The sequence below is a fragment of the Vombatus ursinus genome, unplaced genomic scaffold (genome assembly GCF_900497805.2).
Source record: "Vombatus ursinus unplaced genomic scaffold, bare-nosed wombat genome assembly UNPS02015397.1, whole genome shotgun sequence".
Taxonomy (NCBI): Eukaryota; Metazoa; Chordata; class Mammalia; order Diprotodontia; family Vombatidae; genus Vombatus; species Vombatus ursinus.
In genome coordinates this window covers 60,390-79,118 of record NW_020955175.1, presented here as the reverse complement: position 1 = coordinate 79,118, position 18,729 = coordinate 60,390, and the positions used below count along the sequence as shown (strand labels likewise).

The following is an 18,729-nucleotide window of genomic DNA, read 5'->3' as shown; positions in this document are numbered from 1 at the left end:
AGGAAGTAGATGCTCACTATGGTGAATGACCCATTTAGTACAGGATTTGACTCCTATATGGGATCCTTTGGCTCCACTGGGCAGTTGTCATTCTAGGTCTCACAGTGGCAGAGCACTGATTTAAAATGAAGAAAGGTTCTATGAGTTCAAATCTGATCAAAAGGTAAAAGAATAGTGAGACTAGTGGTCATGTAATGTATGGATCAATTGAAAGATTCAGATACATTTATCTAAAGGAAGAAAACTTATGGGATATTATAATAGGTGTGTTCAAGTGAAGTTGAGTGGAAAGAGCATTGAAACTCAAGTCAAAAGATGTGGGTTCAAAAAAATCCCGACTCTACCACATAGTAACTATGATTTTGAGCAAGATATTATTATCTTTTATAAGACTAAATCTCTCTCTCTCTCTGTCTCTCTGTCTCTCTCTCTGTCTTGCTCTGGGTGTGTGTGTGTGTGTATTCTTTATAAATCCAGCATCATGACCAATGCTGAATACATAGCAGACACTTAGGAAATGTTTAATGATCAACATATGCTCAAAATATTTAGTGAGCTCCTACAAGTAAAAAGAAAAAATAGATTTGCCTTTTCTGATCATAGATGACTAGGAACAATGCATAGGAGATAGAGGGAAGCAAATTTCAGTTGTGCCTCTGACACAGACTGAGCATGTGATCTGGGTCAAGTCATTTATTCTCTCTGTACCAAAGACAGCTGTTTAAGATTATATGTTGTAGAATACATCTGACCAGCATTAGTAGAGAGAATTCACTTATTACCAATTCACTATATCAATTAAATCAGAAGTTTGTTTCCCCTAAAATGTGCCTGCCCACAGTTAGCAAGTTCCCAGATTAAACAGCCTCATGAAGTCAACCCAACCAATACTGGTACATTTTTCATGACCAGAGGGAAAAATTAACTAATGGAAAATGTGAAGGACTTGCCCATGTGAAATTTTATTCTTTGTGTCCACATTGTCTCCCCCAGAGACTGGATCTATGATATCCTTTAGAACTTTGGAGGGCTTAGAATTTGGAGGAATCTTTCCCGTATCCTCTTTGTCATTACCCCATAGATTATGGGATTCAGCATAGGTGGAACCAAAAGGTAAATGTTAGCCACAAAGATGTGGACATGGGGAGGAACATGGTGACCAAATCTATGAGTGAGGAAAGAGAAGAAAGCTGGAGTATATCCAACTAAGATGGCACACCCATGAGAGCCACAGGTGCCCAATGCCTTAAGCCGGGCAGCCTTTGAGGGGAGGCAGAAGACAGCATATAGAATAAAAATATAGGAACAGATTATCAATATGAAGTCCAGACCCCCAGTAAGAAAAGCAACCATTAGACTATAAGCTCTACGGACTCTGGTTGGGGCACAGGCCAACTTAATCAGGGCCATGAATTCACAATAGGTGTGAGAAATGATGTTGGTCCTGCAATATGGAAGCCATTTCAAGAGAAAGGGATGAGGGCTGAAGAACACAGCTCCTCGGAGGACAATAGCCAACCCAATTCCCACAATGACCTTATGAGTCAAAATAGTTGAGTGTCTTAAGGGTTTGCAAATGGCCACATAACGGTCAAAGGCCATTGCTAAGATGAAACCAGATGCCATGCTGGACATGGAATGGATCAGGAACACTTGTATGAGGCAAGCTTCAAAGGAGATTTCCCTGTTTTTGAACCAGAAGAGACTGAGGAGCTTGGGCATGGCAGTGGTGCAAATAATCAGGTCAGCAGCTGCCAGCATGCAGAAGAAAAGATACATTGGCTCATGAAGTCTGGGGTCAGTCTTGATGATGAACAGAAGAGACAAGTTTCCCAAAAGAGCCAGCATGTATACAAAGCAGAAGGGAATGGAGATCCAGATGTGGAGAGTTTCCAGCCCTGGGATGCCAATTAGAATGAAGGTGGTAGGATGTAAATTGGTCCAATTCAAACCTGACATGGTGGGGGCTGACAGTTGATTTTTGTCTAAGGTAGGGTATTACTGTACCTTTAAAATAAAAAAAAAAATCAAGAAGAGGTCAAGTTACAAAAAAGCATCATTTGAGGAATTGAGAGCTTAGCAAATGGATAGCTATCTATCAAGTCATCTATCATCTCTCTCTCTCTCTCTCCATATATATATATATACATATATATATGTATACACATATATGTGTATCACACATCTGTAATGCAATTGTGTTTGTCTCTATGAACAACCTATCATCTATTATTTATCTATTTACCATCTCTTAGTCATCTATCAATTATCTAGCTATATATCTTTATGTCTTTCTGCTTTATTTAGCCTCATGCCTCCATTTAAGCAATGACTTAGGTTCAGAAATTTATAGAGTATTGGTACTCTGGAAGTTGATATGAATCTGAGCTTTATTGTGCATTGAAACAAACAGGTGAATGAATGGATAGAGTCATCCAACATGATGGGGAGGGTGATATGTCAATAGGAAAGATGATCAAAGGTGGTGTTTGGAGGTGAAATTATATATGCTAAGAATGGGCTTGGTTGAGAACAGGCAATTGGTGCCAGACATGAGAGGGAGTATTCTCAATAAGACCCAATTGTGATATAAAAAATTTTTGAATTCAATTATTGATAGCAAGGTTGGGTGAAGTTTCATTAGGCAAAATTTCTTAATTGGGATCACAAACGGGGGAAGGATCTAATGTCAACTCTCAAAGGCAGCAGAAGAAAAGACTAGCTGAAAGATTGTCTATGAAAATATTTTCCCAATTTTTTCATTCCTTCCATTCCTGGTTACACATGTTTTATTTATAAAAGAAAATTTTAATTTAAAATAATCAAAATACTCCTTTGTATACTGCAATAATGGTTTCACCTTATAATATAGTTTAAGGTCTGATATACTGAATCTACTTCCTTTACATCTTTTTTCCCCTGGTTTCTTTGAAGTTTCTGTCCTTTTGTTCTTCCAAATAAACTTTGTTATTATATTTTTTCTAACTCAGTAATATTTTTAGTAATTTAATTGGAATGACATTGAATAGATTAGTTAAGTAATATTGTCATAAAGAATTATATTGCCTTTACCTTCCATAAACAATACATATTACTTCAATGTTTCTTTTTTCTTTTCTTATCTTGTATTTAAGTTTAAAATACCAAAAAAATGTTGAATCTATAAACTATAAGGTACTGAGTTGGCAAAAAAGCATATTTTAGATTCATGTAAAGGGAAAAACCCTCATCAGTTCAATGGTTCAAAAAGAATGGATACAAACTTTCTTCAGTCTGGATTCTTCACTATTAAACTGAAATTGTTCTCTTCAAATCTCCTAATTGCTAAATTTATTGGCATTTTCTCAGTCTTGATACTTCTTGTCTTCTAAAAGTTCCTTTAATATTATCAGTTACAGTCTCCCATTGAATACTCTCTCTTCTAAATTTCTATTGCATTATTCCATCCTGATTCTTTTTCTGCCTGTCTGATTATTACAATTCAGTCCTTTCTGAGGACTTTCCTTTCCTGGATCTTTCTTCAGATCATGCCACCTAAACTTGATTATCCTCTAAGGGTTTATATTCAGTCCTTTTCTCTTTTCCCTCTATATTATCTCATTAAAAAAAAAGGAAAAACAACTCATCGAAAGCTTTCAGCCAGAGTATCTAATTGAGCTTTCACTTAATTGAGCACTTAGTCTTAACAAAATCAGGGAAAACAAGAGGAAGAGATTTAGGAGAAGAACCATTCCAGGTGTGATTAGTTTAAAGGAAAAGTGTCATGTATGAAGAAAAGCAAGTGGACCAGTGGGATAGGTTCAGTATCTACTGAGAAGGGAATTACAATTTTTGTATTGATCAATATGATATATGTAATGAATATACTAATAATTTAGTTTTCTCAAGAACTGCCTTTCTGGCTGGGAAGTCAGAGCTCATAATGAGGCTGAAATTGATTAATCAAAACTCTAACCATGCTTACAATAACTAGACCTTAAGTGAAGCAAATCAATGATTGTAGAACCTGTTCCCTTCACAGAACTCTGGTTCTGTGCTCCAGGGGAGGTGGTCATGACCCCCAAAGACTTGACTCCAGAATTGTATTGTGGGATTTGTGGGTTTCTCGTGGGAAACTACTAAACTGATTGTTTGTAATCTACCTTCCTCCCTCCTTTCCCACTTGTGATTTAAGTATATAACCTGTGTTTTTACTTCAGCTATGAAAACATCTCTCACTCTGAAATTGATTAAACTACTTGATTATTGACCAAAAAAAATCTCACCAGCAACCAGAGTTTCAACTTTTACCTCTATACAAATAATTCCCAAGTCTATATATTTAATGCTAATCTCCCTACTCTCATATTATCAACTGCCATTTAGACATCTTGAAATGAATGTTCTATAGCCATCTCAAACTTACCATGCCAAACAAGAACTTGCAAAAACGCTTCCCTATTGGAAACATTCTTATAACTTTTGAGGGCATCACTATTCTCCCAGTCACCTAAGTTCACAACCTTGATGTTGTGCTTGACTCCTCACTTGCATTGACCCCAAATATTCTATTTGTAATCAAATCTTCATCCATTCTCTCAAAAGTTCTTGTATATGTTCCCCTCTCCCCATTCATATGCTTACCTTTTTAGTTTGGAATCTCATCACCCCATACCTAGAGCATTAAAAAAAAAAGGCCTTGTCATTAATTCCTCTGCTTTCTACACACCAATCCATCTTCCACTGGACTCCCAAAATGATTTTCCTAAAGCACTGTGTGAACACATTGCTATCTTATTCAATAAACTTCATAAGATCCCCATTATCTTCATGATCAAATTTAAAACAATTCATTTTATATTTATGTTTTAAAGGGATTTGAAACCCCTAAAAACCTGGCTCTTTCCTATCTTTACAATCTTCTTTTACTTTGCTGTTCTACACAGTCTATAATCCAGCTACAATGATATAATTTATGTCCTGTATATAGCACATTCCATCAGCAATCTCTGTGCCTTTGTTCTTTCTCTCATAAATCAAAGCTCTCCCACCTCATTTCTGCCCACCTACTCTCTTACTCCTCACATCCTTAGTTTCTTTAAGTACACAGCTCCAATCTCACCTTTGCTAGCAGGCTTTTCCTCCATTGTCTCTCTTCTCCAACTCCTGTCACCTTGCTGTGAGATTTTCTTGCATTTATACTGTATATAACATATATAAATGCATAGTTATTTGCATTTAGTCTCCACCATTACAATGTGAGCTGCTTGGGAAAATGGAGTGTTTTTGCCTTTTATTGGTTTTTGGACCTTTACTTCAGTGCTTCGCATATCATCTGCCCTTTCTAAATGCTTATTGACTACTTCTCAAGGAAGTGAAAACATCTTCACTGAAGTTTCTGTCAATCACAGCAGAGGAGAAAATCACTGAAGTCATTGACTAGCAACCACACTCTTACTCCAGGTCATGTAAGCCTTCTGTTTTGAGACAAGACTATTAAATGACGCCCAGAGTGTGGTGAAAGAGTTCCAAGGAGATTCCATTGTTCACTATGAATCTGACTTCCTGAGCTCAATTTCATAAACCTGAATTCCTTTCTTCAAAGAGTCTAGAGATTGAACTAAAACGAACTCAGTAATCTGGGACATGAGAAATGAAAGGATACTTGTCCTCTTGTTACATATGGTAAAACAGAAGTGTGGAGCAATATATCAGCTGGCACCAGAAAGCTGTTAGGTGGTGTTATGGATAGAGTACTGGGACTGGAGCTGGAAAGACTTGAGTTCAAAGATACTTACTACTTGTATAATTCTGGACAAGTCATTTAATTTCTGTTTGCCTCATCTGTAAAATGGAGATCATAATAGCACCTGCCTCACAGGGTAGTTATGAGGATCATAAGAGATAGTATTTGTAAAGGACATAGTCAAGTGTTTGACACTTAGTAGGTTCTTAATGCATATTTATTTTCTTCCTTTCTTCCAGAACCAGAGCCAGCTTTACAAGTATCTGTGAAGTTGGCAACTGTTTTGTGGTTTGATTGGAGAGGCACAGAACAGTACACCTCGCCTTTTCTCTTGCACAACCAGCCATTTAGCTTAAAATTCATTGGTTTTAATGATTAAAATATAATTGTTCTCAAAACTGTGATGCCCCAACTTTGCCTCCATGTAAGAAGTAAATATCCTTTGCCAAACCTTTTAGGAAATATCCTTTCCCTTTATACTCTGGACAATCAAATTTAGCATGATACAAAGAGTTAATTGACCCCATATTTCCATATGAGAGTTTGTGTCTTAATCTAGTTTGCTCCTCTGTAGAGTAGATGGACCATCACAATAGCACCTGGCTACAACTCTGTTGTGAGAAAAAAATGTTATGGAAACCTTAAATAATAGCTGACATTTCTATAGCAACTTAGAATGTGCCACATACTATGTTAAGTATTTTACTACTTTCTCATTCGAGTCTCACAACAACCCTAGGAGGCAGATGCTATTATTTTTCAAGTTTTACAGATGAGGAAACTGAGATAAACAAAGGTTAAGTGACTTCTCTAGGGTCAGATAACTAGGAAGTCTCTGAGACTGGATTTGAACTCAGGTCTTCCTGATTCTAGGCCAGGTATTTTATCTACTGTGCTACCTATTATTTCAAAATACTAAATGAATGCGAACTCTTACTATTTTGCATTCATCCAACAGGCAGTTATTGAGAGACAGGTAGTGGGATAGCAGAAAACCCATCAAAACTGTAGTGACTAAACCTCAGTTGGAATTCTGACTCTACTACTTAATATCTGGGTGTTCAACAACCTTATTTGAGTCTCATTTGTCCTTATTTGTAAAATGAAGAGTTTATACTATAGGAAAACCTTCATAGACCCCTTATGGTGATAGATGTCTGATCTAATGGTCCTATCGTGTGCAAATCACTGCATTATGTAGAATCTAAAGCAGCATTAAGAAGGCATAAACAATGTACTTTGTCAATTTAAGCATTTTGCTGACCTATCAGAATTAACTTAGGGGCGGTTTCTAAACTGAGGTCTGAAACATACATGAGTCCTCAGTTAATATTAGTATTCATAACATCACAAGGTCTAGACCCTTTTATCATGACATCAATTCATAATTCACATATTATCTTTCTAGTCCAATTGTTATTTTCTGTGAGGGATTGTCTGGTGCTAGCTACTGCCAAGTGACGATTGTGGCAACATGGGATGGGAACTGGGTATTAGGAAGTAACCGGAGCTCATGATCCCAAGGCAGAGGCTGTGCTGGGCGGAGTTGTGGTGTACTGGGATGGGATCCGGATTCAGAGAGGTAACCGGAGCTCACGCTCCCGAGACTGGAGCGGTGCTATGTGGAGCTATGACAAGCTGGAGAAGAAACAAGGTACAGGGAAGTAGCCGGAGCACGTACTCCTGAGGCAAGGACTGTGCCACTTGGGAGGGGGACGGCAGAGAACAAGCTCTCTCTGTCTAGCCTCCTTCTTTAGGTACTATGCTGACCCCAGACACCTCCTTCCTGTCACCAAACCTGACTTCCTGAATCACGTATGCTCCCTAGGTGTAGCACTGATCCCAGACACCTCCCCCCGGTATCTGGACCCAACTTCCTGCGTCACGTACATTCTCCTTTGTCTATGCACTGATCCCTCATGCCTCCTTCCAAATATCTAGGTCCCACTTCCTGTGCCACGTATGCTCCCTTTGTCTGGACACTAGCGCTAGACATCCCCTTCTGATATTTGATCCTCCACGAGTCACTATGGGCGGGCTGAGGAGGAGGGACGAAGACGGTACTAAAAGGAACTGCAGGGATGGGGGGGGTCGGTTTTTGCTCCTGCTCGTGCTCGTGTGCTTTCCTTCCTGGCCTTGCTGTGATGATCATTGAATAAAGTTCAGGTTTTTGCACCCCCTGGTCAGCTCGTCTCTGGTAATTCGGGGTGGCCTCCGAGGACTGGTGAGTATGACCCTGGTTGGCTGATCTGGCTGAAAGAGAGTGCGCAGTTTGGACCGGCACAATTTTCCAAGTAGCACCATTCCTCTATTCTAAGGATTCTTGATGTGTGGGTATGTGTGTGTGTGTGAGATGTACTCTTTGACAGCCTGGTAAGTGTTATGAACTACTTATAAAATACATAGGATTGTAAAGGAAACCAATTTTATTGAAATATAATTATCAAAATTATTTTTCCATTTAAGTTCATAGGCCTCTTGAAATATATCCACAAACTGTTAGGGGTCCATATAGCCCAGTTTAATAACTCCTGCATTACATGCACCAATAACCTCTATTCTTAGTCACTTTACTTAGATTTTGTATTGAGATGTTAAAGGCAGTAAAGTGAGACTTGGGGATAAGAATAGAGAATGGACCAATGGTTTTATTAGTTAAGAACTCATAAAGTAAAAACAAACAAACAAACAAATAATCTCCCTATGTTAATGCAAGTAAACACCCTCCTTATAACTTACAATTTTAGAACGCTGCTAGAACCATAAAAGGTTAAGTGACTTGTCCAGGGTCACACAGGCAGACTTTGTCAGAATCAGGATATGAAAACAAGTCTTTCTAACTTGAGAGCTTATTGTCTATTCATTACACAAGGTTGGCTGATTTAAGTGAAACATATGAAATCATATAAACAAATCACTCTGCCATCTTTAAAATGATATCAAAACACCTGTTATCTTTTGAGATTGTTCATGTAATAAGAAAGAGATAGAAAGCCTGTATGCTGCATTGAATACCTCAAAATTTAAAGAGAATTTGATAACAGTTGTAGAGGAGGAGAAATTTATAATAGCATTTATATAACAATTTATTATCACAACAACCCTGGGAGTTAGGTGCTATTATTATCCTAATTTTACAGGTAAGGAAACTGAGACAGACCAAAGTTAAGTGACTTGGTGATAAGGATCTGAAACTAGGTTTGAACTCATGATTTCTTGACTCCCCATCCTATCTCAGTAGCAGGTCACACAGCATGTCACACAGGATGGGCAAGCACAAATTGGTTACAATCAATGTCAGTGGAAATAATGTGCACATAGATGAAATCACAGATTTATTAAAATAACAATATAATTATTATGAAAAAGAATGAGAAGAATATAGCATATTGGATGATCTATAGAGTCTCCTATACAACAATGGGCAACCTTAGGCTTATCTGGAGGATGAAATATCATTAGAGTGCAGATGTCTCAAGACTAAACGAAATAGCTGATATCCACATACCTAATGAAATATTCCCAGATACTACTTTAGATTAAGGAAGATGTGCAGATTTGAGTACTTCTCCTCCACCTCACTTCTAGAATGTTGATCTCTTTTTATTATTTATTCACTTATCACTTCATTTGAGGGGAGGCAAGCCCTCATATAGGAGCATAGGGAAATTTAAGTAGACAGAAATGAAATAGGAGAATCCATTAGAAGCTTAGTCCTGACTGACTTTTTTGCCAGCTCTGCCACTTTCTTTGTGTCCTTGGGGAAGTTATCATCTCTATAAGTCTCAGTGTTGCCATGGTACCTGCCTTAACTACCTATGTTATCAGATTTTTGTGATCATATGATGAACTACCTTGTTCAAAAATACCTTAAGAAGCAAAAATCCTCTTTAATATAGACAGTGAAAAAGAAATGAGTGGAGAGTGAGCTTTACTCTTTGTCTACCCTTGAATCAACTAGGCAACACAATGGATGGAGTGATGGTTCTTGAGTCAGGAAAACCTGAGTTCAAATCCAATCTCAAACAATCTGTAGCTATGGCCCTGAGCAGTCACTTATCTTCTCTCAGTCTAAGCTTTCTCGTCTGTAAAATGGGAATAATAACAGCATCTCCCTCTCAGGGTTGCTATGCAACCATAGGAAGATATACAAAAATGAGCTAGTTAATAATAGCATCACTTATAGAGCAGTCATATTCCAGTAGTATTCCCTTCTCAATCCTCTCTATTCAGGCAAAATGAAAGGACTTAAGCTTAGGTCACAATAGCTGCTTTGGGAGATAACCTGAGGAGAGAAAATGAGATGTTCAGAGGCCCAAATTCCCCATATTGCTAGGCACAGAGACAGCCTCTTCAGTGGTCAAGGCCACAGCTGAGTTAAACTTTATGATCATCTTTCCCATTTTCTGACTACTTCGTTTCTCCCTCAATGCCCAAGCCCTGTTCTCAAACCCCAGATCTCACTGATAAAATCATTTTGGGATTCTGAGGTGGGTATTTTGTCTCTAGTCTTACCTGTCATATGGATTTCAGAGATGGAGATGAAAGATCACCTGACAGAAAAAAGAATAGACTGCAGTCCCTGCCATCACAAATAGTGACCAAAATTGTACCAAATTTTACTTATAGTTCCAAGCTCCCTATCTCTCGTGGGCCTTGATGGGATCCAGTTGAGATAAGCATCTCCACAGAGAACAGAAAGGCATGGGGATAATGCTCTTTTGCTCCGGAATAACAACTTTAATCCCTTGAATTATACTGTCACTAAAACCCAAGGAGATTTAAAAAGAGCAAGGAGCCAGGGACAGCCTAGTCCCTAGAGACTACCCCTCAAGGGGAATTCTTAGATTTTGACTCCATTTTTTTTTTTGCCATGATAATATCATCTGCATGTGAATTTAACTTCTCACATAGGACATTCAAATTTATATTTAATATGATCCTTACACTATTCTATCAGGAGGGAAGGAGAGGTTGTATGTGTATAATAATGTGCATAATAATGTGGAAATAAACTGCACATCAAGACCAGCCTTATCCAGCTCTTTTTATCAAACCTCCTTTAACACCTAAAAGACACTATGGTTAATATTTACCTACTTACAAGGAAAATAGCACAACCATTAGACTATCTATCCAGCCCTGTGAGACAAGTTTCCAAATCCAATTGCAAGTTGAGATCTGGTATGCTAGGCCATCTTCCTTCATGTTTACTGCTGTATATTTAAGACTGATGATGAATCTTTCCTGTGTGATCCCTGATTCCTTAATCAGCCACGTTAAATATTCCTTTTGTGGTTAGCATCTCAGGATTCTTTCCCTGATCTTCATTTCTGTGTTAATCTAATCTAGAATAGATACAAAACATATGTCAGAAAATTTATCAGTCCTGAAGTACAGTTCTGACCAAGTCACCTCTCCCACCAACAACACACTCAAGTACCTTCCTGTTGTCCAGAAGACCAAACACAAAATCCCTCATTTTGTGGTCAAAGTCCTTCATAGCCTCCTCCTTTCTTGCCCCAATCTTTTTACATTTTATTCCATAGCACAGATTCTACAATCCAGTGACACTGGCCTAAATGCCAGTAAAAAAAAAATGGAACCCTTAAGCAGTTTACCAACCCCAGAAAACTTAGAACGTCAGCAGGAAAGTTTGTCTTACCGTACTTTGTCAGCAAGTAAGCATCAGGCTGTTCCTCACGGACTCAGCAGCAACACACTATGAACTAATAGCAACATTTCACCACTGGGCAAGCCAGTAGCCTATGTAGGCTATCAGTGAGGCTCTACCCACAATGTAGGGCACTAGCAAAACCCTGAACCCAGTACTAGCAAACCATGAGGCTCTTCCACCGGAGCAGGCCAGCAGGGAGGCCCAGTTCCTGGCAAAGGCCAGCTATAAGACTTCAACTCTGGCACAGGCCAACAGCAAGACCCTGCTCCCAGGGCCAGTCAATAACTTGATCCTGCCCCTGGGGTTAGCCAACAGTGAGACCCCATCCCAGTGGTCAGTCCCCAGTGACAGACACCACCCCTGGAACAGGTCAACAGCAAGGCTCCCCTACCCCCAAGTACAATCCAACAAAGCAGCAAGACAGCAACAAGGCCCTAAGCCCCAGCAGAAGAAGATTGGGATAATGCCTTCTCCAAAAGCAGAGCCCAACTGTAACATAAAAGTACAAGTCTCAATATAAGCCGGAAAAAAAAATGAGCCAAAAAAAAAATCCTTACCAGAGAAAGTTACTATGGTGACAAAGAGGATCAAAACACAAACTCAGAAGAGGACAAAAATGTTAAAATGGCTACACACAAAACCTCAAAGAAACATGTAAATTGGTCTCAAGCACAAAAATAATTCATGGAAGAGCTCAAAAGGATTTTAAAAAGCAAATATGAGTAGAAGAAAAATTGGGGGAAAATGAGAGTAGTGAAAGCGAATCATTGAAAAAGAGAAGAAACAGCTTGGTAAAAGAAGCATAAAAAATGGGGAGAAATGGGGACAGCTAGGTGGCACAGTGGATAGAGCACCGGCCGTGAAGTCAGGGGGACCTGAGTCCAAATCCGGCCTCAGACCAAACACTTGACACTTACTAGCCGTGTGAACCTAGGCAAGTCACTTAACCCCAATTGCCTAAAAAAAAAAATTGCTAGGGGCAGCTAGGTGGTGACTAGCTGTGTGACCCTGGGCAAGTCACTTAATCTCAATTGCCTAAAAGTAAAAAAATTAAAATTGGGGAGAAATACAAAAATTAACTAAAGAAAACAAATCCTGAATAAGTAGAACTGGCATAATGGAAAAAGAGGTGCAAGGGTTGACTGAAGAAAATAATTCCTCAAAAATTAGAATTGGTTAAGTGGAAGCTACTGACTCCATGAGACCTCAAGAAACAATAAAACAAAAACAAAAGAATGAAAAGATAGAAGAAAATGCAAAATTTCTCATTAGAAAAACAACTGGTTTGGAAAATAGGTTCAGGAGAGATAATTTGAGAATTATTGGGTTACCTGAAAGCTGTGATCAAAAAAAGAATTTAGTAATCACCTTCCAAGAAATTATCAAGGAAAACTGCCCTGGTATCCTGGAACAAGTGGGCAAAATAGAAATAGAAAGATTCCACTGATAACCAACGAAAGAGATCCCAAAATGAAAACTCAGGAATATCATACCAAATTATAAAGCTCTTGGATCAAGGAGAAAATGTTGCAAGTATCCAACAATTCAAATATCATGGTGCCACAGTCAGGATTACACGGGATTTAGCAGCTTTCTACATTGAAAAAGTAAAAGGTTTGGAATATGATATTCTAGAAGGTAAAGGAGCTAGGATTAAAACCAAGAATCACCTACCAAGTAAAACTGAGTATCATTCTTCAGGGGAAAAAACAGTCATTTAATGAAATAGAAGACTTTCAAGCCTTCCTAATTAAAATACTAGAGCTGAATTTCATATATATATACATATATCTTCAAATATAAGACTCAAAAAAAAGCATAAAAAGATAAAAAGGAAAGAGAAAACATAGGAGATTCAACAAGGTTAAATTGTTTATATTCCTACATGGCAAGATGATATTTATAACTCTTAAAAACTTTACCACAACCAAATGCAGAAAAGGATATTAAATGCATCCCTTGAACATAATAATTCAATGAAATTACATTCACTAAAAGATAGTAAGGATAGATTAAAATTAATTGAAAACTAATTAATCTAATCTTAAAGAATAAATAGGTCAAAGAACAAATAATTGAAATAATCAAGAATTTCACAAAAGAAAATGACAACAATGAGACAACATACCAAAATTTATGGGATGTTGCTAAAGCAGCATTTAGGGGAAATTTTGTATCTCCATATGCTTACATTAATAAAATAAAGAAACAGCACATGAATTAATTGGTCATGCAACTAAATAAAATTAGAAAAAAAGAACAACTTAAAAATCCCCAATTAAATGTCAAATTTGAAATTCTTAAAGCCAACAGAGAAATTAATCAAATTAAAAGTAAGGAAAATGCTGCACTCATAAAATCAGATCTAAATAATTAGAAAAATATTAATTGCTCATGGAAAGACTGAACCAATATAATAAAAAGGACAATTCTACCTAAATTAATCTACATATTCAGTGCCATATGAATCAAACTACCAAAATTGTTTTATAGAGTTAGAAAAAAATCATAAGAAAATTCATCCCCCCCCAAAATTATCAACAATATCAAGGAAATTAATGAAAAAAAATAAAGGAAGGTTGCCTACCTGTACCAGTTGTCCTTTCTTTCTTTTCATTCCTTCCTGCCTTTCTTTGATTCTTTCTTTCTTCCTTCTTTTTTTTCTTGTCAAATTTTCTTCAATAAAATGACTAATACAGAAATGTTTTCCGTGATTACACATGTATAACCTATATCATATTGCTTACTTTCTAAGTTTGGGGAGGGGGGAGAGGAAGGATAGAATTTGGAACTCAAACTTGAAAGAAAAAAAACAATGAATGTTAAAAATTGTTTTTACACGTAATTGTAGAAAATAATATCATTTCAAAATAATATCATTTCAAAAAATGTATAGCACAAATGAATATTGTATACTAGAAACAGCATTAAATTTGAAGTCAGGAAAGACCTATGTTTGAATCATATTGTTGTACTAAATGACTGTGTAAGAGACAATAAATTTAATTTCAATTATTGTTTAAAAAAGATATAAAAAAGTTCCTATAATAAATTTCTCTGGCTTATTATGAGGATCCAATGAAAAAATTCATAAGATAATACTTTGCAGAGCTTAAAGCATTATGTAAATGTCACATGTACAGTTGGTGGTTAGCCAAGTAAGAAGCATTAGAGATGTCAAGGAAATGTTTCATGCAAAAATGGCATGATAAAAAACAAAATAATGGTAGGGACTTAACAGAAGCAGAATAGATTAACAAGAGGTGGCAAGAATACACCAAAGAAATACACAAAAAAGATCTTAATATCATTGATAACCACATGGTGTGGTTACTGACCTAGATACATAATGAAGACAAGTGGGCCTTAGAAAACATTTCTTCCAATAAGGCTAGTGGAGGTGATAGAATTCTAGCTGAATTATTTAAAACCCTAAAAGATGATGCCTGTTAAAATAACTGTACTCAGTATGCTAGTAAATCTGGAAAACTCAACTGTAGCTACTAGATTGGAAAAGATAAGTTACATTTCTATCCTAAATAAAAGAAATGCAAAGGAATGTTCAAATTACTAAATAATTGCACTAATTTCAGATACCATCAAGGTGATGCTTAAGATTCTTCAAGATAGGCTTCACCAATATGTGAACCAAGAATCACTAGAAGAGCAGGCTGATTTTTGAAGAGGCAGAAGAATTAGAGACCAAATTGCTAATGTTCACTGGATTATGGAGAAAGCAAGGAAGTTCCAGGAAGAAAAAAAAATCTTTTGCTCCATTGACAGCACTAAAGCCTTTGACTGTGTGGGTCACAAAAAATGTGGCAAGTCTTCAAAGAGATGGGACTACCAGTTCATCTTACTTGTCTCTTGAGGAAACTTTATGTAGGTCAAGAAGCAACAGTTATAAACAAACATGGAACAACTGATTGGTTTAAGATTGAGAAAGAAGTTCGACAAGGCTGTATATTGTCATCTAATTTATTTAACTCATATGCAGAGTACATCATGCAAAATGCCAGGCTGGGTGAATCAAAAGGCAGAAATATCAACAATCTCAGCTATGCAGATGATGCCACTCTGACGGCAGAAGGTGAAGAAGATTTAAATAGCCTCCTGATGAGGGTGAAAGAGGAGAGAGTAAAAACTGACTTGAAGCTTAACTTCAAAAAAGTAAGCTCTTGGTACTGATCCCATCACTTCCTGGTAAATAAAGGGAGAAGAAATGGAATCAGTGTTGTGTTAAATTTTATATTTTTGGGCTCAAAGATCACTTTAGATGGTGACTTCAGTCACAAAATTACCTTGCAAGTAAATCTATGGTAAATCTGGATAGCACACTGAAAAGCAGAGACATCACCTTACTGACAATGGTCTGTGTAGTCAAAGCTATGTTTTTTACAGTAGCAATGTATGCCTGTGAGAGCTAGATTATAATGAAAACTGAGTGCCTTAGAATCAATACTTTCAAATTGCAGTGGTGGGGAAGACTTTTGAGAGTCCCTTGGACAGCAAGGAGATCAAATTATTCAATACTTATATAAATTAATTTAAGTTATTTATTGGAAGGTCAAATACTGAAGAAGAGGCTTAAATACTTTGACCACATAATGAGAATATGTGACTCACTGGAAAAGACCCTGATACTGGAAAAGTTTGAAGGCAAAAGGAAAAAGGGGGCAGCAGAGAGGATAAGATGGATAGATAGTGTCATGAAAACAATGAATATGAGCTTGGATAGACTTCAGGAGCTAGTGAAAGATAGAAATACTAGGAAAGCTATAGTCCATGGGGTCATGAAGAGTTGGACATGACTAAACAACTCAACAACAACAACTAGTACACCTAAAAATGTATAGTAAATAGGTATTTTCCTAGATTCTTCTAAATACAGTAAAATTAGTTAAAATTGATAATGAAGTGGACAAAAGTAGATTTCATTGAGAGTAGCTACATTATAGGAAAATAAATGGCAATGCAGACACTCAGTAATTAATTTCTTTACAAATATATTTCATTTATTCCATTACATATTTTGCAAGTAAATGTATTTTTAAATCATTCATGTTTTAAAACTTTCAATTCCAAATTTTCTCCCTCTTCATCCTCATGCCTTGAGAAGGCAAGTAACATAATATCAATTATGTACAATGAAGGCATGAAAAACATATTTCCATATTAGCCATGTTGCAAAACAAAACACACATAAAAGAAAAAAAAAGAAAAAATAATTCATTGTCTTTTTCTGAGTTTGCATCTTGGTCTTCCCTGCCAACATTACTTTTTTATGATCATGTTTTTTGTTGTTATTATTGTTGTTTCCTCATTTATCCATTTTATTTCTTGATTTAGAAATTTATGTTAATGAGGAGTAGGAGGGGCACGTTCTCAAGCTTCAGGCTTCTTCTGTTGCTGCTTTCAGAGCTAGATCTTGGGTTTGGAAGTTTTTAGTGCTTCCAAGGTAGTTTGATTTGGGAAGAAGTGTGGTTACTGCTCTCCTCCTTTTCACTGTGGTCCTTACCCAGAAAGGGGCCCTCATCCCTTGGATTTCAATCCATATTGCTCCTCAGAACCCTTATTCCATTGGGACCAGAAATAGTATTGCTCCTCAAGGTCCCTGATCCCTTGTGATTAAAAGTGATATTGTTCCTGATTGTCCCCCCTTACTCATAAATGAAAGTGCTCCTCTCCACCTTTGAACTGTGACCCAGAAGTGGATACAAGCAATGGAGTTGCTAAATGGTGTCTAGTCTCGCTAGAGTCCTCTATAATGTCTTTGAGATCAATTGCCAGGTCATTTAACTATCTTTGGGTTGGGAGCTCCTGAAGCTGCTGCTGCTTCTATCACCAAATCTATGTGGACTTTGGGCCATCCTCTACTCCCATATCACAGAGCTCTCCTTTGTGGCTTAGATCTTTCCTTTGTGGCATTTAAAAAGATTTGAGAAATAAAATTTCAGGGTAATTTAATCATTTCATTAATAATGCCAACATTTTAATAATAAGATAGTCATTTGGCTGTCTCTCTCTTAAACCAAAGATAATAATGGTGAAGGGCTCATAGTTTATATACCCTTCAAAGAGTAGTTGTTCCCCCAGGGTGAGGATCAACTTTGATTGGTTAACAATTAATGAGAGAATGGATATTTAAATAAAGGGTTCAATCTGAAGTTTGATTAAGTCACTTACTTTTTTTTGGTAAAACAATGGGGTTAAGTGGCTTGCCCAGGGTGTCAAGTTAAGTGTCAAGTGTCTGAGGCAAGATTTGAACTCATGTCCTCCTGACACCAGGGCAGATGCTCTATCCACCTAGCAGCCTCAAGTTGTTTACTTCTTAAATTAATCCCAGTCTTGGCTAATCTACTCAAAGAATTTATGCCCCATCCAAGGCTGAACAGAACACAATAGCTACCCTACCTGGGTGGGGTCTGAACCAGAAAGTTAGTCCAGTCTCATAATCACCAATGTCGTTCTAGAGACTGAACTTTCAAAATCAAGACTTAAAAAAAAGACAGGGCAGAACTGGATCTCTTCTCACTTTCCAACCTCCTTGGGCTGGAAGAATGTCTTACATCACAATTTTGCTGTCTCTGCAACTTCAGCATTTGATTTGAGGTGTTGTTTTAAAGTTGTTTGGAATGGAATACTAGGAGACATCAGCTGAGCATTTCCTCTACTCTGCCATCTTGGCTGCTGACACTCAATAATTCATGCCAAAATTTCAGATATCAATAATATCAATCAACATTTCAACATTAAATTCCATGAGAGAGAAATGAGTATGTATGGATATATGCAAGTATGCATATGAATGTATGTTTGTAAATAATGTATATGTATATATGTATGCACTTATAAAGTGTGAAGGACAAGTATGCAAGGATCCAAATGTGAGAGGATACATTTTAAGCAAGTAGTACAGATATTTAGCTGGAATATAGCTCTAGAAGGGTATGATTTACTTAAAAAAAAATACAGATAGTAAGAGATATGGGAATCAGGATAGGGCTGCTACTGCATACTATGAAGGTATCTTCAAGTAAATAAATCATGGAACCAGATGAAACACTAGGAGAGGCTGTCACATCCCAGACATGTACCCCAAGAATAACAGCAAATCTATTATTGTATATGGCAGTTGTTGACCTGATGTTGCCTTAGCATTTCATCTTCCTGGGATCCGCTATTAAATGACCTATCTCAGTGGTACTTAAGTATCCCTATCAATATTCATTGAAGCAGAAGTTGCTGTGAACCTAGAAGAGCACTCAGAGGGTTCAGTGCCATTCTGAAATACAATACCCTTAAATACTTCCAAAAGTACTATTTT

General features: G+C 37.1%; 1 protein-coding gene across 1 annotated transcript; it reads right to left on the bottom strand.

The window, feature by feature from the left end:
• Window positions 1-1,014: 1,014 nt before the first annotated feature.
• LOC114032052 (olfactory receptor 52K2-like) lies at window positions 1,015-1,959 on the bottom strand. Its single transcript, XM_027847259.1, has one exon. The coding sequence runs from the start codon at window positions 1,957-1,959 to the stop codon at window positions 1,015-1,017; it is 945 nt and encodes a 314-aa protein (XP_027703060.1).
• Between the last annotated feature and the right edge of the window lie 16,770 nt (window positions 1,960-18,729).